The sequence below is a fragment of the Salmo salar genome, chromosome 24 (assembly GCF_965601325.2).
Source record: "Salmo salar chromosome 24, fSalSal1, whole genome shotgun sequence".
NCBI lineage: Eukaryota > Metazoa > Chordata > Actinopteri > Salmoniformes > Salmonidae > Salmo > Salmo salar.
Genome location: NC_138314.1, coordinates 16645959 through 16667599, shown reverse-complemented (window position 1 = coordinate 16667599; position 21641 = coordinate 16645959). Strand labels below are relative to the sequence as shown.

Here is a 21641-nt window from a genome sequence, read left to right as displayed (position 1 = left end):
CAAAACTGACAGCCAACACAGTCCTGTCAGGTGCAACCACAATGACTAGAACAATTACCCACAAAACACAAAGGAAACGTAGGCAACTTATGTGTGACTCCCAATCAACCACAACCCTCTACAGCTGTGCCTGATTGGAAGTCACACGGCCAAAATCAATGAAACAATAAAACACACACTCCCTTCTGCCACATCCTGACCCAACTACACCCTCTACTGGTCAGGACGTGACAATGTCAGAGTGTGCGCAACTGGTCGAAGGAAGTCAAGTGCAGGAGAGCAGAGATGAGTGAACAGGCACACTTTATTCAGGCAGAGGAAAACAGCCGGACGCAACTGCGTCACAACACTCTGGCACAAGGAGAAAAGCGATAGCCACAAATTACACAAATAGGTACAAATAACAAAACCACAGGTTACAACAATACCCGGCGCAAAACCAGCCTGTAGCGTCACACACGTAACGAACGAACAATACCACACACAGACATGGGGGGAACAGAGGATAATATACACGTAGAGTAATGAGGGGATGTAAACCAGGTGTGCAGGAAAACAAGACAAAACAAATGGAAAATAAAAGGTGGAGCGGCGATGGCTAGAAGACCGGTGACGTCGACCGCCGAACGCCGCCCGAACAAGGAGAGGGACCGATTTCGTCGGGAGTCGTGACAGTGTAGACATTGTTAACGTTGTAAATGACTATTGTAGCTGGAAACGGCTGATTTGTCATGGAATATCTACATAGGCGTACAGAGGCCCATTATCAGCAACCATCACTCCTGTGTTCCAATGGCACGTTGTGTTAGCTAATCCAAGTTTATCATTTTAAAAGGCTAATTGATCATTAGAAAACCCTTTTGCTATTATGTTAGCACAGCTGAAAACTGTTGTGCTGATTAAGGAAGCAATAAAATTGGCCTTCTTTAGACTAGTTGAGTATCTGGAGCATCAGCATTTGTGGGTTAGATTACAGGCTCAAAATGGCCATAAACAAAGAACTTTCTTCTGAAACTCGTCAGTCTATTCTTGTTCTGAGAAATAAAGGCTATTCCATGTGAGAAATCACCAAGAAACTGAAGATCTCGTAAAATGCTGTGCTGTGGCTCTAACCAGAATAGAAAGAGGGGTGGGAGGCCCCGGTGCATAACTGAGCAAGAGGACAAGTACATTAATGAAGGGGCATGACCTTTCAAAGGTTTTGTATATGCCAGATCTCTACGGCAAGATGCATCATACACCCAAGCTTTGTCAAAATCCCGCCAGTGATATCTGAGGTATTGAGTGTGACCAAATAACATACAAATGACGGTATGGACAGAGATGCGTGGCCTGAACATTAACACACATCATATGTGCTATGGTTTAAGAAGCATAAAGACCTTATCTTTCACATCTGCAATAATATTTTTTCAAAAAACTAAAGGTTAAATTGATGCACACCTTTATAGCGTTAACCCCTTATTTTTGGCACTAAACAATCTAAGCTCTGTCTTAGCCAGGGGAGGGCGAATTGGCTCTGGAAGCCAAAACAGCCAAATACTGCATCGAAACGTGAATCGATTCTTAATTGCGGTATGATTCTGGAAACATAAATCCCTTTACTTTCATATCACATAAAAATATTTTCACAACAGCAAAATACACAGGTTTTAAAACAGCAGACCACTATAGTCTCTGTGCCCAAGAACACTAAAGTAACCTGCCTGAATGACTACCGAACCATAGCACTCATGTCTTTTAGCAATGAAATGCTTTGAAAGGCTGGTCATGGCTCACATCAACACCATTATCCCAGAAACCCTATACCCAATCCAATTTGCATACTGCCCTAACAGATCCACAGATGATGCAATCTCCATTGCACTCCACACTGCCCTTTCACACCTGGACAAAAGGAACACCTATGTGAGAATGCTGTTCATTGACTACAGCTCAGCGTTCAACATCATAGTGCCCTCAAAGCTCATCACTAAGCTAAAGACTCTGGGACTAAACACCTCCCTCTGCAACTGGATCCTGGACTTCCTGACAGGCCGCCCCCAGGTGGTAAGGGTAGGTAACAACACATCCGCCACGCTGATCCTCAACACTGGGGCCCCTCAGGGGTGCGTGCTCAGTCCCCTCCTGTACTCCCTGTTCATTCATGACTGCACGGCCAGGCACGACTCCAACATCATCATTAAATTTGGTGATGACACAACAGTGGTAGGCCTGATCAGCGACAACGATGAGACAGCCTATAGGGAGGAGGTCAGAGGGAGAGGACAACAACCTCTCCCTCAACGTGATCAAGACAAAGGAGATGATTGTGGACTACAGGAAAATATTCCTATTATCATCGACAAGGCTGTAGTGGAGCAGGTTGAGAGCTTTTGTTCCTTGGTGTCCACATCACCAACACACTAATATGATCCAAGCACACCAAGACAATCGTGAAGAGGGCACGACAAAACCTATTCCACCTCAGGAGACTGAAAAGATTTGGCATGGGTCCTCAGATCCTCAAAAGGTTCTACAGCTGCACCATCGAGAGCATCCTGACGGGTTGCATCACTGCTTCTTATGGCAACGGCTCGGCCTCCGACCGCAAGACACTACAGAGGGTTGTGCATATGGCCCAGTACATCACCGGGGCCAAGCTTCCTGCCATCCAGGACCTTTATACCAGGCGGTGTCAGATGAAGGCCCTAAAAATTGTCGGACTCCTTCCACTCCTTCCACCTTCCACTCCTTCCACCCTCCTTCCACCCTCTAAACAGCTTCTACCCCCAAGCCATAAGACTCCTGAACAGCTAATCAAATGGCTACCCAGACTATTTGCATTTCACTGTAAGGTCTATACCTGTTGTATTCGGCGCATGTGACCAATAAAATTTGATTTGAATTGAATTTTTCATTGACAACTAGCTTGTGGTGTCTGTCTTCCGTTTACACATAGTTGTTCTGAGATGCAGATAGGTAATTACCACAGGTAGTCCACTCTGTCTTCCGTCTGTTTTCTGTAAACAAGCGCTGTAATATGGAAATTTGGCCTTGTGGGAACCTTAAATACATGTAAAAAAAAATAACAAATGTTTCCTGATCTTTCTTATACCTCTCAGATATAGGACAGACACTTCAGAACAAACTTCCTTTAATTAACATTTGGGGCGACTATTTGTTGTGCCATGTAGTGAAACTATTATTTAATGTGTTTGCGTGGGCTAATGGCAGTAAGGCCAAATACAATGTTTAATCAAATATTTTTTATATAGATTTTTGGGATACTTCAAGGGGTCTTAAAATTCAAAATCATATAGGAAAATTATCCTTGGTATGACCTTAAAACAATTCTATATAGCTTAGTAGAAACCCCTCCCCCGGCTTAGACAGGGTTTAGACTTTTTTAAAACAGAACATTTAAGGTTCTTGGACTAAATAGTAACGTTAGGCTTCTTTAGTCCAATAATGGGCTAGGACAGATACAGATCCACAGTCCCCTCCCTGATTTCATCGTGGGTGACAATAATTTGCCATATTACAAGTGCGTTTCTCTTTTTGACAAAATATAGAATATCTACACACCTATCGTTACTGTTTGTTTTGGGGGTTAGATCATATAATCACGTCGATATCAGTCTTCAGGTTAATAGTAACCAACAGATGACGCTGTTGGTCAAAAATCAACACTCAAAACGATGATCGTTTCACCCGGAAATACTTATGGACCTTTAACAAAGCCGGAAGTTGGATAAATTGCGATCATGGCGCTTGATGTAAAGTCCCGAGCAAAAAGATATGAAAAACTTGATTTTCTGGGAGAGGGTCAGGTAATGAGAAATAGTATTCTCTTGCCAAAGTAGTGTTTTGCTTATGAGCCGCTTTGTTTGGCTTAACGTTAGCGCTTTATAGATTCAGAGAAAACTAAAGCTCGATTGCTAGCTGCTACGTTATACTATCCTAGCTAGGAAGCAGCACAATGAGCTAGCCATGGCACGAGTTGTGATACGTTGCCGGTTTCTGCAAAGGCAACAGCTTCAAAATTACAGCAATTAAAAATCCGTCTGATGATGAATTAACTAGCTAGCAGTAATTCATTAGTTATCTGTGTTTAAGCTGTGTTTGTTGACTAGCTAACTACATTTATCTGCTTGTCACTTTTGAAGTTGATGGTAACGTTAGTTTCACTCTGTTTTACTTATCAACGAATGTTGTTCTTCCTGCCTTCCCACAGTTTGCCACTGTTTACAAAGCCAGGGACAAGACCAATGACACAATAGTTGCCATCAAGAAGGTAAAATCCCTAAGATCTGAGATGAATGGTTCAGGATCAACAAAATGCATCCTTAAAGAGGGGAAAATTAGATCTAATTTGGTTTTGTCTAACAGGATGGTCTCAATGGTGCATCTGTAGCATTTCATGAGAGTCTTGGGGGCCAAGCCGACTTACTTTATCCTCCTAAGGTTGAAGAGGCGCTGTTGTGCTTTTTTCACAACACTGTCTGTGAATGGACCATTTCACGTAGTCAGTGATGTGCATGCCGTGGAATGTGAAGCTTTTCACCCTCTCCACTATGGCCCTGTGGATGGGGGCGTACTCTCTCTGCTGTCTCCTGAAGTCCACGTTCAGCTTCTTCGTTTTGTTGAGGGAGAGGTTATTTTCCTGCCATTTCTCTGCCATGGCTCTCACCACCTCCCTGTAGGCTATCTCATCGTTGTTGGTACTCAGGCCTACCACTGTTGTGTCATCAGCAAACTTGATGATTGAGTTGGATATGTGCGTTGCCATGCAACCATGGGTGAACAGGGAGTACAGGAGGGGACTAAGCATGTAGCCCTGTGGGACCCTCATGTTGCAGAGGTGTTGTGCCTATCTTCACCACCTGGGATTGGGCTGTCAGGAAGTCCAGGACCTAGTTGCACAGGGTGGGGTTCAGATCCAGAACACCATACGGTAATCGCCCTCTCTGCCACCATAATCATAACATTTTTCAACTGGTTGTTAAGTACCGTTTCCGTTAAATTCAACGTTGCACACCGTTCTGTCGTACTGAACACACCCCTGATTCAAAGGGTGTGTGACATTTCAAAACACTTCCCCGATAGGATACACTTGTGCTTCCTTGGCAGGAGGAGGTGGTTGAGGAGAGGAGGACACTTCTCTGTTCGCTTATCAACAAATTGGCACTCCTACACATGGCTTCCATTTTCCCGGTCGTGGAGGAGGAGAGGACTGACTTTTGCCCAGTTGAGAATCTTCCAAAGTACATTGCCAGCAACAGCAATTTTTTTCTGCATAATGTTTTTGTGTAGGCCTTGTAGGGTATAATCTGGGGGCCGGGGAGAACAGGATGCTACGGGCAGACAATATGCAAATGAGCTACGACCAGGATTACACCATGCCATTTAATTCATCATGAAACTGTTGATTTCATATCCACACTTTAAAACTATGGTGGTTTGATTATAATGTACACTATTGATAGTGTGTGCTGTTTCTCCTGACAGATCAAAGTTGGACACAGAACAGAGGCTAAAGATGGTGAGTGTGTGTCCACTCACCCCAGTACAGGAGCTTCAGAGTGGTTTAGGTTCAGACTTATGTATGGGGTGGTTTTCTTGATTCAGATTAACTTACTCCTGGACTAAAAAGCAAAGTCAGTGGAGAATCTCCATTAAAATGTTTTTTTTTTTTAAAGTCAAGGATTAGGCTTAATCTTTGTCTGGAAAAGCACCGCATGAAGTTTGATTGCGAATATTTGTCTCATGTTTGTTGATCATGTATCTCTCAGGCATCAACAGGACAGCCCTACGAGAGATTAAACTACTGCAGGAGTTAAGTCACCCAAACATTATTGGGGTAAGAATGGAACTAAACTACTGTTTTAATGGAAACTGTCAGTGGTAATATTAATGCTTTCCTGGTAGAGCGCGGAATCAGTCTCACCATCGGTTGCATTTCTGATCATTTAGAGCTCATGTGGATATTAATCCATAACCAAAGCATCCTTTCTAAACGATCTTAATTATCTTGCTCACCATCACCTTTACTGTGAAATTGTGTAACGTTCTCAAAGAAATATCATGTACAGTATATCCCTACATTTACATCACCGTGTGTCCATATCTTTGTTTCTCAGCTGCTTGATGCATTCGGGCACAAATCTAACATCAGCTTGGTGTTTGACTACATGGAGACAGATCTGGAGGTAAGACTGAGCTTTATGTTTTGTTCATATTGGGCTGGTTTCCTGGACACAGATTAAGCCTGGTCCTGTAATAAACAGCTTGCTTAATGGAGAATCTCCACTGAAATAGCGTTTTAGTCCATAAGCACGTTTCCATCCACAGTTTTTATGCGATTGAAATCACACCATATTAAAAAAAATCCTCCAGCTGTGAAGGAAACGGGACATAACGGTACAGTTTTCTAAATGCAGACAGATCATTTGTTTTTTCGACATAGTGAGATCTTTTTGTGTCGGTAAAATTAATTATGTGAGAAATGGCCTTTATGGGCAAATGTTGATATAATAACAATCATATCAAAGTAAACTTGGAGTCTCGCGATGATATGGTGTGTGTGGTCCTCCCACAAGGATTTGGAAAAACCATGCAGTTTATTACAGATTAAATAAATGATGAGGAACTTCACAGGGGGGTGAAAGTGCACGGTGATGAGCTTGATGCTCCTTTCCAATAACTATCGAGGGTGTTATTCTGGTGACATGATAATCGAAGCTTGACTGCCGTTTTGACAAATACAAATATTCTCACTTTTATCCATAATAATATCATAATGTAGACTAGCCTACCCGCATAGCCTACCCACACTGTATCTGTGAGCTGTTAGCTAGAGTGCACGTCCCAAGACCAGAGTAGGTACATTTTCTCTTTAACGCAACAATGTTTGTGACAAAACTATTGTTGGAGTTGAAAATGCAATTGAACTTTACATTTTTATTCGGTACGTGAAAACATAAGCGGAAAAAGTCAATTTTGCATGCAGAATGTCATCACACACTGATTTTTATCCGCAGCGAGACAGTTTGAGGAAACCCACCACTGGTGGGAAAATGGACATATTTTCTTTATGCAGTTTGTAAAATATTAGCATGGAAATCTGTTGCCAATTGTATGGAAACCTAGCTCACGACGAGGATTAATCTGTGTCCAGGAAACTGGCATCGTAAATGCTGTCATTCACAGCTGTATCCTTGATAAAATAATTTATGTCTGAGGTTTTGACTAAAGTATTCCACTCTGAAACCATATAACTTTGAAATGTATTAGAATTATAAGACTATAATAATGTGTTAAACTATAATCCAATACTGTGTGTGAGTAGACTTTAAGACTAAGACACTGTTACTATTTCAAAATGAACAGGGCATAGTTGACAAGACGACCTTGTGAAAGGAACAGGAAAATGGGCCTCCCTAAGTTAGGGAGGGTAAACAACTGCCTGAAAACGGCTAGCGGCAGCTAGGGTATGTGTACAGTGGAAAAATACAGCTGCCTAAAGCGGGGTGGAGTTCTCTACTGATGTGAGTTAATTTGTGTGTGTGTGGGGTAATATAAAAGGCTGTGTGAGTTATATGAATTTTCGAGCTCTCGTAAATAAACATCCTGATTATTGTAGGCCGGGTCTCAGTCTGTTTCCTACAACCGGAACCTTACACCTTCTGGTATACAAACTGAGAAGTTAAATTGAAGTTCGGTTTCAGAACATTGATAACTTAATTCCCGTATCAATTCTAAAAGTGGCTTTGGACACTAGAGGCAACTACAGGGATACTCCATTTCTCTCCAGAGAGAGAAGGTAGTACTTGGGACTCATGGGTTAATACTCAGTCTGAAGATCCTTTTGGATATGCGAGAGGCTCCCTTTACAGACTAGTGCTCTGTTCATTCTGAGAGCTCTCTGTGATGTCCTCCCTGAGGCACAGATGGGTTCAGTCAAACTGAACATCAAAGACTGCCCAGAGAGAACCAGAGAGAGGGAGCAGCCTGGGAGCTATGGTATTAGTTGGTTTCTATCTCTCTCTGAGGAGTTCTGTAGGGCCAGCTCTGGCCCTGGGGGACAAATCTCTCTCTCAGCCCATCCCCATTTCTCTCGCCATCTCTTATTTACTCTGTATTTATGGGAGTCTGTGGCTGACCGATGGCTTCAGATGAGTGTCCAGTTTCACTGCCAGTACCTCAAACCCAGGTAGAGAGCAGGAAAACAGACATTATCAGGTCATAGACAGACAGAGAAAGCGCACAGAGGTCTGACATATGAGGTTTTGATAGCCTTTCTACGTATAGAGATGTTGAGCTGAAATTATTTTCTGACATCTGTCAGATCAGCTTGTGCTTTCCTGAGAGAGGTTTTGTTGTCTGTGAACCTGAAGCTGTGGAGTTAAAGTGTGTTGTAGACTATTGAGACTGACATCCCTGGTCTAATTCCCTTTCCTGTGTTCTAGGTGATCATCAAAGATACCAGTCTGGTTCTGACTCCAGCCAACATCAAAGCCTTCATAGTGATGACTCTACAGGGCCTGGAGTACATGCACCACCACTGGGTTCTGCACAGAGTAGGTTAACACACACCTTCTCAAAGCATGCTCATCCAATACACACCTTCTCATAGCATGCTCATCCAATACACACCTTCTCATAGCATTCTCATAGCATGCTCATACAATACACACCTTCTCAAAGCATGCTCATACAATACACACCTTCTCAAAGCATGCTCATACAATACACACCTTCTCATAGCATGCTCATACAATACACACCTTCTCATAGCATGCTCATACAATACACACCTTCTCATAGCATGCTCATACAATACACACCTTCTCATAGGTGCCTGTGTGAGATAATGGTAGGGGCAGTAGACTGAACTTCAGAATGTGTTTGTAACTGTAAAACTCCAAAATATATATATATACTGAACAAAAATATGGGGTGGTGTGGTTATACATGGGTTGCAGTTGTGAGGCCGGTTGGACGAACTGCCAAATTCTCTGAAATGACGTTGGAGTGGACTTATGGTAGAGAAATGAACATTCAATTCTCTGGCAACAGCTCTGGTGGGCATTTCTGCAGTCAGCATGCCAATTGCATACTCCCTCAAAACTAGAGACATCTGTGGCATTGTGTTGTGTGACAGAACTGCACATTTTAGTGGCCTTTTATTGCCCCCAGCACAAGGTGCACCTGTGTAATGTTCATGTTGCTTAATCAGCTTCTTGATATGCCACACCTGTCAGGTAGATGGATTATCTTGGCAAAGGATAAATTATATTTGCTCCATAGTAAAATACTGTGTCTGTGTGTAGTTATATTTGCTCCATAGTAAAATACTGTGTCTGTGTGTAGTTATATTTGCTCCATAGTAAAATACTGTGTCTGTGTGTAGTTATATTTGCTCCATAGTAAAATACTGTGTCTGTGTGTAGGATCTGAAGCCCAATAACCTGCTGCTGGATGAGAATGGTGTGTTGAAGCTGGCTGATTTTGGTTTGGCTAAAGCCTTCGGCAGCCCTAACAGAGTCTACACTCACCAGGTAGTTACCAGGTAGGTGTCACTCTCAAATTCCTTTTCAAAGCCTTTGTCCATTTAGTAAAAAAATAAAAAAAATGATGCACTGTGTTTGTGATGCAATTTTTGCGCTCTCTCAGGTGGTATCGTTCTCCAGAGTTGTTGTTTGGTGCCAGGATGTATGGGGTGGGCGTCGACATGTGGGCTGTGGGCTGCATCCTTGCAGAGCTCCTCTTAAGGGTACACACACAAAACGACTCAATTTGTCTGTATAATGGTACAAAAAACGCTGTGAAACTAGACAGCTCAGATTCATCGAGATTCCGAAATTGTCTCATGGTGACATTTTGATCTAGACTGAGCGTTAAGGTTCGAGAACTGTATTGTCAGACACACATCTTTCTGTACACACTAAGACTGTGTCCCAAATGGAACCCTATTCCCTATATAGTGCACTACTTTTGTCCAGGGCCCATAGGAATATGTTGCCATATGGGACTGCCATGCTCACTGCATGTTTGCGGTGTAACACCCTCTGTCTCTCTCCAGTTACCCTTCCTAGCTGGAGACTCAGATCTGGACCAGCTGAGTAAGATCTTTGAAGCTCTGGGGACTCCTACAGATGACACCTGGCCTGTGAGTACTCGTCTGTGTTTTCTGTATCTGCAGGTGTGCTTATTTTAAAACGAAGCATCTGCTTTAAAATACCTGGTTCCTCAATACTAAATTGTGGATTTAAATAATGCCTTTGTGTTTCCATCTCTCTCTCCATCTCTCTCTCCATCTGTAGGGGATGAGTAGTCTACCTGACTATGTGTCGTTTAAGTTGTTTCCTGGTACTCCTCTGGAACACATCTTCAGTGCTGCAGGAGACGACCTGTTAGAACTACTACAGGGTCTATTCACCTTCAACCCTTCCACACGCCTTACAGCTACACAGGTGTGTTGGTGTGCTGTGGCACTCTGTGTCTTTCACAAGTTACTTCGTTTTTTACATGGTTGTGTTACCCTGCAGATTATATGCACCCCTAATGGCATCCCGTTCCCTATACAGTGCACTACTTTTGTTTTTGACCAGAGCCCTATGGGGAATAGCAGCCTTAGTTCAGCTTCTCTCTGTGTATATTCATTGCTGTTTCTCCTAGCTCTAAATCCCCCCCCCCCCTCCACCCCCTGTCTCCAGGCTCTAAAGATGAGGTACTTCAGTAACAGACCAGGTCCGACCCCCGGGCACCAGCTGCCCCGGCCCAACTCATCAGCAGAGGCTCTCAAAGAGAAGGAGAACCTCACCATCGGAATCAAGAGGAAACGAGACGGACTGGAGACGAGTAAGTAACACCCCCCCCCACCACCATAGGAGTCAATAGCACAGGCATCATTATTCTATCATACATGGTTGTGTTTGACCATGGTGTTAATGACATTGGGAAATATGATTTTGCTTGCTTATTTAAGCTGATGGTTTGGCTTGTACAATGGAGTGAAGGACTGGTTTCCAGATTTGGTGGGGCCAGAAAGCAGCCCTCCCATTCCGAGAATGCATACATAATTTTGTACTGTGACCAATTAAATGAAAAACACATCTCACACTGTCAGAGCAACGTGTTGTTACTTGCATAGACCTGGAATCCCATTTAGATTCCGAGCCCAGTTATTAAAAGGGTGTCGGCGGTAAAAATGACTGGTATAGCAACCCAGGACTAGAACACACAGTTGAAAGGGTGGTGGCAGAACATTTTACTGCAACAGAAACCGTGTTACTGGGAGGTTCCAAGCAGTGGTTTGGGAACTATTATGGTCAACTGGGCTGTATATTATAAAACTCTGAGCTGAGCTAGATTTAGAAAGAGGCTCTGGGTGCCGAAATGTGAATTTAGTTGTTAGCAGATGGTGAGTCTATATGTTCATTAAAGCAATGGTTGTTTTTCCTTTTCAGGCACCATAAAGAAGAAACTGATTCTGTGAGGGGGGGGTTTGATTCAGTGGAGCAACATGACCACTCCTGCTGTTGAACTTAGTGTGGTTCATTGGACTCAGTAGAAGTTGTCCCTAACCAGTGGTCCAGGGTCATTTTTCTTTCTTTCTTCATTTGGTGTTAGATAATCTGATCCTAGATCAGTGGTTAAGGGGCAAGTACTTCTACCTCCAGTGTGGCCCATTGTGGTCTAATGGTCCAGCTGTGAAGACCTCCAGTGTGGTCTAGAACAGTGGTTCTGGATATTCTTCATTGCAACAATGATTTCTGAGCTCTGTAAGAGCCTGCTACATTAGAACTATTTATGTGGTCGAGGAAAAAAGCAGCAAGACGTGCTTTTCGTTATGATTCATTTCATAGATTTAGTTTCATTGGTTTATTTTTTTTGTGTAAGTGATGTAGGATAATAAATAATTCTGTCTGAGATGATGCTCTTGTTCATTTGGTTGACACCTGTGAAATAACGTCACACCTCAACTCTTACCCAACTCGCGTCACAAAGAAAGCTATTATGAAGTATCGCATTTGATTACAAAAAAAATTCATGAATTTTATGAATATAAAATATGGAACTTGTGTTTGGGAATTCTCATGTCACCTTTCCCACTCTCTCTAGTTTGGGTTGGCATTCACCCCTCATGGAGGGCAGTTCCCTTACTGCTCTGAATGATTACACTTCCATCCACCCACTACATAAACAGTGACTCTGAAACCTGATAAATGTATAAAGAATAAACCTTTTCTTGCTGTGTACGTGCGAGAGGTGAGGAAAGGAAAGAAACACTAAAGTATATAACACTATGTATGTGGACAGCCCTCCAAATTAGTGGATTTGGCTATTTCAGCCAAACCCGTGACAGGTGTATAAAATTTTGCAAACAGACAAACATTGAATGGCCTTACTGAAGAGCTCAGTAACTTTCAACTTGGCAATGTCATAGGATGCCACCTTTCCAACAAGTCAGTTCGTCACATTTCTGCCCTGGTCAACTGTAAGTGCTGTTATTGTGAAGTGGAAACGCCTAGGAGTAACAACAGCTCAGCTGTTAAGTGGTAGGCCACACAAGCTAACAGAACGGGATTGCTGAAGCGCGTAAAAATCGTCTGTCCTCGGTTGCAGCACTCTACCGAGTTTCAAACTGCCTCTGGAAGCAATGTCAGCACAAGACCTGATCGCCAGGAGCTTCGTGAAATAGGTTTCCATGGCCAGGCAGCCGCATACAAGCCTAAGATCACCATGCGCAATGCCAAGCGTCGGCTGGAACGGTGTAAAGCTCGCCGCCATTGGACTCTGGAGAAGTTGAAACGCGTTCTCTGGAGTGATGAGTCACACTTCACCATCTGGCAGTCCGACAGACTAATCTGGGTTTTGCGGATGCCAGGAGAACACTACCATAGTGCCAACTGTAAAGTTTGGTGGGAGAGGAATAATGATCTGGGGCTGTTTTTCATGGTTCGGGCTCCTTAGTTCCAGGGAAGGGAAATCTTAACACGACAGCCTACAATGACATTCTAGACAATTCTGTGCTTCTAACTTTGTGGCAATAGTTTGGGGAAGGCCCTTTCCAGTTTCAGCATGACAATGCCCCTGTGCACAAAGCAAAGAAGTGGTTTGTTGGGATCGATGTGGAAGAACTTAACTGGGCTGCACAGAGCCCTGACCTCAACCCAATCAAACACCTTTGAGATGAATTGGAACACCGATTGCGAGCCAGGCCTAAACGCCCAACATCAGTGCCCAACCTCACTAATGCTCCTGTGGCTGAATGGAAGCAAGTCCCGGTAGCAATGTTACAACATCTAGTGGAAAAGCCTTTCCAGAAGAGTGGAAGCTGTTATAGCAGCAAATGGGGGGGGGGACCAACTCCATATTAATGCACATGATTTTGGAATGAGATGTTTGATGAGCAGGTCATGTAGTGTGTGTGTGTATATAATGTAAAACTAAAAATACACATAGATTAGTCTGCAATGAAAACCCAACCAGAAGGAGAATCTTGCAAAGAAATGTGTGTGTGTGTGGACAGACAAATGGATACCGTCGACAGGGTTTGATTCGATTTTGACAGTGTGCAAGTTTGTTTTGCAGGCCCGGTTCCCCGGGTGGGTAGAGATTTCACTTTAGGACCAATAGAATGGCATGAAATGAGCAAAGCCCTGCCCACCCTGGGGCACCGAGCCATGCAAAACAAACTTGCCCATTGTGTGTGTGGGAGGGAGAATGTGTGCGACAAGGAGACGTAATGCCTCCAGGGCAGACGGTGGCACAGTTCAGCTCCAGTCTGACACCAGTGTACCACCAGCAGTGCTGTATGTCAACAGTCTAAAATTACCTGTCCCCTAGGGCTGGGAAATTCCATGGACTTCACAATATGATATTACTACAATACTTACAGTACCAGTCAAAAGTTTGGACACACTTATTAATTCAATGGTTTTTCTTTATTTGTACTGTTTTCTACATTGTAGAATACAGTGAAGACATCAAAACTATGAAATAGCTTGATGACAGCTTTGCACACTCTTGGCATTCTCTCAACCAGTTTCACCTGGAATGATTTTCCAACAGTCTTGAAGGAGTTACCTTTTCCTTAACTCTGCAGTCCATCTCATCCCAAACCATCTCAATTAGGTTAAGATCGGATTATTGTGGAGGCCAAGTCATCTGATGCAGCACTCCACCACTCTCCTTGGTTAAATAGCCCTTACACAGCCTGGAAGTGTGTTTTGGGTCATTGTCCAGTTGAAAAACAAATGACAGTCCCACTAAGCACAAACCGGATGGGATGGTGTATCGCTGCAGAATGCTGTGGTAGCCATGCTGGTTAAGTTTGCCTTGAATTCGAAATAAATCACTGACAGTGTCACCGGCAGGGCAGGTAGCCTAGTGGTTAGAGTGTTGCTGGATCGAATCCCCAAGCTGACAAGGTATAAATCTGTCGTTCTGCCCCTGAACAAGGCAGTTAACCCACTGTTCCCCGGTAGGCCATCATTGTAAATAAGACTTTGTTCTTAACTGACTTGCCTAGTTAAATAAAGGTTAAATGTAAAAAAATATATATTTAAAAAAACAGCAAAACACCATCACACCACCTCCATGCTTCACGGTGGGAACGACACATGTGGAGATCATCCATTCACCTACTCTGCGTCTCACAAAGACACAAAGGTTGGAACCAAAAATCTCAAATTTCGACTCATCAGACCAAAGGACAGATTTCCACCAGTCTAATGTCCATTGCTTGTGTTTCTTGGCCCAAGCAAGTCTCTTCTTATTATTGGTGTCCTTTAGTAGTGGTTTCTTTGAAGCAATTAAACCATGAAGGCCTGATTCACGCAGTCTTCTCTTAACAGTTGATGTTGAGATGTGTCTGTTACTTGAACTCTGACGCATTTATTTGGGCTACAATTTCTGAGGCTGGAAACTCTAATGAACTTATCCTCTTTAGCAGAGTAAACTCTGGGTCTTCCTTTCCTGTGGCGAATCTCATGAGAGCCAGTTTCATCATAGCACTTGATGGTTTTCGCAACTGCACTTGAAGAAAGTCCTTGAAATTTTCCGGATTGACTGACCTTCCTGTCTTAAAGTAATGATGGACTGTCATTTCTCTTTCCTTATTTGAGCTGTTCTTGCCATAGTATGGACTTGGTCTTTTACCAAATAGGGCTATCTTCTGTATGCCACCCCTACCTTGTCAAAACACAATTGATTGACTCAAACGCATTAAGGAAAGAAATTCCACAAATGTACTTTTAACAAAGGCACACCTGTTAATTAAAATGCATTACAGCTGCAAGCCTCTTGGGGTATGTCTCTATAAGCTTGGCACATCTAGCCACTGGGCTTTTTGCCCATTCTTCAAGGCAAAACTGCTCCAGCTCCTTCAAGTTGGATGGGTTCCGCTGGTATACAGCAATCTTTAAGTCATACCACAGATTCTCAATTAGATTGAGTTCTGGCCATTCAAAGACATTTAAATGTTTCCCCTTAAACCGCTCGAGTGTTGCTTTAGTAGTATGCTTAGGGTCATTGTCCTGCTGGTAGGTGAACATCCGTCCCAGTCTCAAATCTCTGGAATTTCCCTGTATTTAGCACCATCCATCATTCCTTCAATTCTGACCAGTTTCATAGTCCCTGCCGATGAACAACATCCCCACAGCATGATGCGGCCACCACAATGCTTCACTAAGGGGATGGTGTTCCCGGGATGATGAGAGGTGTTATGTTTGTGCCAGACATAGCGTTTTCCTTTATGGCCAAAAAGCTCAATTTTAGTCTCATCTGACCAGAGTACCCTTTTCCATATGTTTGGGGAGTCACCCACATGCCTTTTGGCGAACACCAAACACGTTTGCTTATTTTTTTCTGGCCACTCTTCCGTAAAAACCCAGCTCTGTGGAGTGTATGGCTTAAAGTGGTCCTATGGACAGATACTCCAACCTCCGCTATGGAACTTTGCAGCTCCTTCAGGGTTATCTATGGTCTCTTGGTTGCCTCTCTGATGAATGCCCTCTTTGCCTGGTCTGTGAGTTTTGGTGGGCAGCCCCCTCTTGGCAGGTTTGTTGTGGTGCCATATTCTTTCTATTTTTTAATAATGGATTTAATGGTGCACCATGAGAATCAAAGTTTTGGATATTTTTTTATAACCCAAACCTGAACTGTACTTCTCCACAACTTTGTCCCTGATCTGTTTGGAGAGCTCCTTGGTCTTCATAGTGCCGCTTGCTTGTTGGTGCCCCTTGCTTAGTGGTGTTGCAGACTTTGGGGCCTTTCAGAACAGGTCTATATATACTGAGATCATGTGACACTTAGATTGCACACAGGTGGACTTTATTTAACTAATTATGTGACTTGTGAAGGTAATTGGTTGCACCAGATCTTATTTAGGGACTTCATAGAAAAGGGGGTGAATACATACGCACGCATCACTTTTCAGTTTTGTATTTTTTGAAACAAATTTTTATTTTTTTTTCACTTCCCCAATTTGGACTATTTTGTGTATGTCCATTACATGAAATCCAAATTAAAATCAATTTAAGGTTGTAATGCAACAAAATAGAAAAAAATGCCAAGGGGGGTGAATACTTTTGCAAGGCACTGTATACTACAAACTCCAGAGGTGCCTTATTGCTATTATAAACTGGTTATCAATGTAATTAGAGCAGTAATAATACATTTTTGTCATTCCAATGGTATACGGTCTGATATACCACGGCTGTCAGCCAATCAGGGCTCGAACCACCCAGTTTATAATCAAAAAGAATATTGTCATACTCTACTGTATATACTTTTTCCCCAATCACTACTGTCCCCTCTGTCCAGACTGATCTGACACAACCTGACAAGTGAGAGCAGATCTCATGACAGACTTAGTCTCTCTCGCCAAACTCAGGGCAGTCAGCACTCCATAGAGGTTGAGAGAGGAGACTACCTTTTAGCTGTCCCCTGTCCAGTTGTGTCAGAACAGAGCATGTGAAAAGTTGCCATCCTCTACCCCTGTACTGTAGTGAGGCCCTTATTGCCTTTCACCCATCAAATGCTGTTGGATCAGTGATTGTTATCTCAATGAAAAGGAAGGAAGGACATCTTATTGGAGCAGGACTCAGTCCAGACAGGTTTGGTCCAGACAGACAGAGAACCATTTGGATCATGGGGCTTAGGGTTGAGGTGAAGGCGATGATGCCCCACAATACAATACAGCACTGGAACAGCAGAGCCGTGACACAATGGCCGTGTGTGGCGGCCGAGCCTGGAGAAATGACAGGGTCCAGTGTGTGTGTGAATGGATGGTGTGTGTGAAGGCGGCGTCAGATGACACACACAGCAGTTGTACACAGGAGGCCAGTTATCAGCTCATACTGTGATAGCAGAATCACTCCAAGAATAGTTATGAGCGCCATTGTTAAGCCATACATTGCTCATTCTGTGAGAGAATGCGAGACAGAATGAGAGAATGCACATGTTTGACTCAAGATCAAATGCCTGCTCCCTTATCTGACTTTGACTTCAATATCACATGGTATTGGTTCTCAGCATCACATGATATGAAAATAAATATTCATATTATCTTAAATTAAATAAATGCTCAGGTTTCCCTGTCCCCATATTACTCACAAGGACAGAGTAGGAAAAGGTTGCCTGTGTGAGTGTGCTCAGATATGCCATTCTGTATCCATGTGAAGGTCATTTTAGTCCACACAAACACATAGACAAACACACCCACACTGAGTGAAAAAAATAGCCCCTCTAAACATTCCTCCCTGTATCTTGTTTGCGTTTCTCTGTGGAAATGAAAGAGAGAAAAGTCTGAGAAGATGAAGTCAGTGTCATCACCCAGGTTCCGCCTAATAGACAAGTTGTTGAAGCTGAGAACTGAGATTTCGTTGTCTGTCACTATGGTGACTAAAGTGATAGTCTCACTATGGAACATTATGAAAAGCCAACGCCAGAATCAGTAACACTTCTGTAACAAAAACACACAACGTGACAGACACATTAATAACACACACACACACACACACACACACACACACACACACACACACACTGTTTTTACAAAAGGATTTCACTGTGACTGTAGGACATTTCTCATCCTTAATATATCAGTTTATTGACCAACTATCATGAACGGAATCTATATGAACCTAGAACAATGTGACTAAAACGGAAGTGAGAAATAAATCAAATAAGAAAAGACAATTCATATTATAAATGAAATGTGTCATTGTCGTATTAACTGTTTATAACGCTTCATAGTGATTTATTACACAGTATCTCTACATCTTACTTGCTTTGAGTCACGCTCTAGTGACTCAAAGGTTAAATAGTGGCTTTTGTCTGTGCAATGAGTGGTTCAGCAGCTGCCTGTAGCAAGTAACGCCATCACGGTAAAAACAGTGGGAGGAGAGAGGGGGAGAGAAAGAGAGAGACGGGGAAGACTGGGACACACGTACTGTCCCCACGGTCTTTTTAAGTAGATTTCTACTAGAGAACGTCCGGAACTGGAAACGTGGGCTACGTTCAGAAAGGGTATTTTTGACCACCGTAACAAGATGTGTACCCCGCGCTGTATAGGGCAGGTGAGTAATAATAAGCAAGTGTGTTCACTGATGTCGGAATATTAGTTGGCACGTTTATGTAAAAAATCTCCGGCACCAGCTAATGTTATAGCTAGCTATCCCTGTTTTGCTAATAATTTAAACTCCGGCATAATGTGTAGTTTACATTTGATGGACAATGTCGACATGTTGTGGTTTTTGTTTTATTCTTAATTTCAATGTGTATTGAAGGTTGAAATTAATTTATGTATTTTATTAAATGTGTATGTATATGTGTCTTCCAACGGTTGGCTAAAGCTAATTTAGCTAGATATTCCTTGCTGATGACCATGGAAGATAATCTAGCCACACAGCTTCCAAAAATGTATACAAAGTAACGTTAGCACACAGTGCATCTACAAAGCTGTTGTGATTTGTATCAGAAGCGAGTTTGTAACATTTGTGTAAACTGGCAAAAATGTTGCTGGTGTTAGCAATGTCAGTTCGACTGTAAACAATGTACTATATCGTTGCACTGGTAATCATGCTGTGACACAATTTTGAGTTCAGTGCCTAAATTTGCCGCTCAGGCTACCTCTACAAACATAGTCTAGCCTTTGTGTTCGGCTTGGTCCAATTCGTTTGAATTGATCTCACAGTTTTCCAGTGACGTAATGCTGTGTGGTTCTGATGGTTTTGGCAGATCTTGTCTCTTCTTTCCCAGTTTAATGATATGTGTCCGCTTGACTAGCAGTACTGAGTTTAATCCAATATACAATGCGATCTTCGTATTCTGATAGCAGATGTCGCGTGTAAGTGTCAAGTGTAGACATGACCCTTGGGACGTCCCTACCCCAAATCCTAACCTTAACCCCTAACCTTAACCATAACCCGTACCTAACCTTAACCTTAAATGTAACCCTTACCTTAACCACCTTTGGGGTTAAGGTTAGGGTTGGGATTTAAGGTAGAGATGTCCCAAGAATCGTGTCTACACTTGACACATACATGCAACTTCTGCTATCAGAATAAAATTCGACATACCAATTAGGATCTAAAAATACTTGAATCAGTTATAGAACCCATTGCCCTTTATGGTTGTTAGGTCTGGGGTCCGCTCACAAACCAAGAATTCACAAAATGGGACTGGATGCAGAATTCTGCAAAAATATCCTCTGTACAATGTAAAACACCACATAATGCATGCAGAGCAGAATTAGGCCGATACCCGCTAATTATGAAAATTCAGAAAAGAGCCATTCAATTCTACAACCAGCTAAAAGGAAGCGATTCCCAAACCTTCCATAACAAAGCCATCACCTCCAGAGAAATTAACCTGGAGAAGAGCCCCATAAGCAAGCTGGTCCTGGGGCTCTGTTCACAAACACAAACAGACCCCACAGAGCCCCAGGACAGCTACACAATTAGACCCAACCAAACCATGAGAAAACAAAAAGATAATTACTTGACATATTGGAAATAATTTACAAAAAAACAGAGCAAACTAGAACGCTATTTGGCCCTAAACAGAGAGTACACAGTGGCAGAATACCTGACCACTGTGACTGACCCACAATTAAGGAAATCTTTGACTATGTGCAGACTCAGTGAGCATAGCCTTGCTATTGAGAAAGGCCGCCAAAGGCAGACCTGGCATGCAAAAGAAGACAGGCTATGTGCACACTGCCCACAAAATGAGATGGAAACTGAGCTGCACTTCCTAACCTCCTGCCAAATGTATGACCATATTAGAGACACATAGTTCCCTCAGATTGCACAGACCCACAAAGAATTTGAAACAAATCCAATTTTGATATACACCCATATCTATTTGGTGAAATACCACAGTGTACAATCATAGCAGCAATATTTATGACCTGTTGCCACAAGAGAAGGTCAACCAGTGACGAACAAACACCATTGTAAATACAACAATATATTTATGTTTATTCTTTTCCCCTTTTGTACTTTAACTATTTGCACATCATTACAACACTGTATATAGACATATGACATTTTAAATGGCTTTATTCCTTTGGAACTTTTGTAAGTGTAATGTTTACTGTTTATTTTTTATTGCTTATTTCACTTTTGTTTATGATCTATTTCACTTTCTTTGGCAATGTAAACATATCTTTCCCATGCCAATAAAGCCCCTTAAATTGAAATAGAAACTTGAATTGTGTTCAGATCTGGCTGACCCCTTCAAGAGGTGGTCAGGGCTGCATTGTGTGCAACAAGTCTACATAAAATATGTGTTTTGGGAGCGAGAGGCAACCTTTTTTCATTAAACATTGGAGGAAATGTGTTCCTAGCCTGTGAAGAACGTGTTTGCTGGCTTCAGAAATGCTAGCCAGCTAGCATATTAGGAAAAAACATTTTTTGTTTGGCTAGAGTTATGCTAACCTTTTTGCAATCCCTTTAGTTGGCTAGTTACAGAGGCTAGCTGGCTAGTTAGCTACAGCAGTTGGCTACTGCCATCAAGTTGTTGTTGTGTTATTATCAGATTTATACTCGCATACTGGCATTTAAATATAGCGCGGGAAAAGGGAATCCGGACACTCCATGATCAGAATACAAAAGCTGCATGAACTGTCAAGTCTAGACACGATACCCTTGAACTGAACTGTTGGTTAAGGGCTTGTAACTAAGTATTTCACGGTAAAGTCTACACTTGTTGTATTCGGCGCATGTGGCAAATAAAGTTTGATTTGATTTAATTACCCTAGGTGTAGACGCATAACGTGTTCAGAACTCCATGATCAGATCTCCATGATCAGAACTCCATGATCAGATCTCCATGATCAGATCTCCATGATCAGAACTCCATGATCAGAACTCCATGATCAGATCTCCATGATCAGAACTCCATGATCAGAACTCCATGATCAGATCTCCATGATCAGAACTCCATGATCAGAACTCCATCATCAGAACCATGATCAGAACTCTATGATCAGAACTCCATGATCAGATCTCCATGATCAGAACTCCATGATCAGAATACAAAAGCTGCACGAACTGTCAAGTCTAGAGACGGCTACTTGGGGATGATATGGCCAAGCCATTAGGTGACGAGCAGAGCTTCTATGGCTGAAAAGACTACGGGGT

At 42.6% G+C, this 21641-nt stretch overlaps 2 protein-coding genes across 2 annotated transcripts in view; both read left to right on the top strand.

Moving 5' to 3' along the window:
* Positions 1-3692: 3692 nt before the first annotated feature.
* Positions 3693-11918, top strand: cdk7 (cyclin-dependent kinase 7). Its single transcript, XM_014170759.3, has 12 exons — positions 3693-3812; positions 4217-4276; positions 5491-5524; positions 5775-5842; positions 6123-6191; positions 8451-8561; positions 9435-9553; positions 9658-9757; positions 10067-10153; positions 10308-10457; positions 10701-10845; positions 11454-11918. The coding sequence occupies exons 1-12, from the start codon at positions 3747-3749 to the stop codon at positions 11480-11482; spliced, it is 1038 nt and encodes a 345-aa protein (XP_014026234.1). The 5' UTR covers positions 3693-3746; the 3' UTR covers positions 11483-11918.
* A 6426-nt stretch (positions 11919-18344) lies between these two features.
* serinc5 (serine incorporator 5) overlaps positions 18345-21641 on the top strand; it is a 57056-nt gene continuing 53759 nt past the window's right edge. The window contains exon 1 of the mRNA XM_014170760.3: positions 18345-18572. Coding sequence (XP_014026235.1) covers positions 18546-18572 — 27 coding nt within the window. The 5' untranslated portion in view covers positions 18345-18545. The remainder of the gene's footprint in view (positions 18573-21641) is intronic.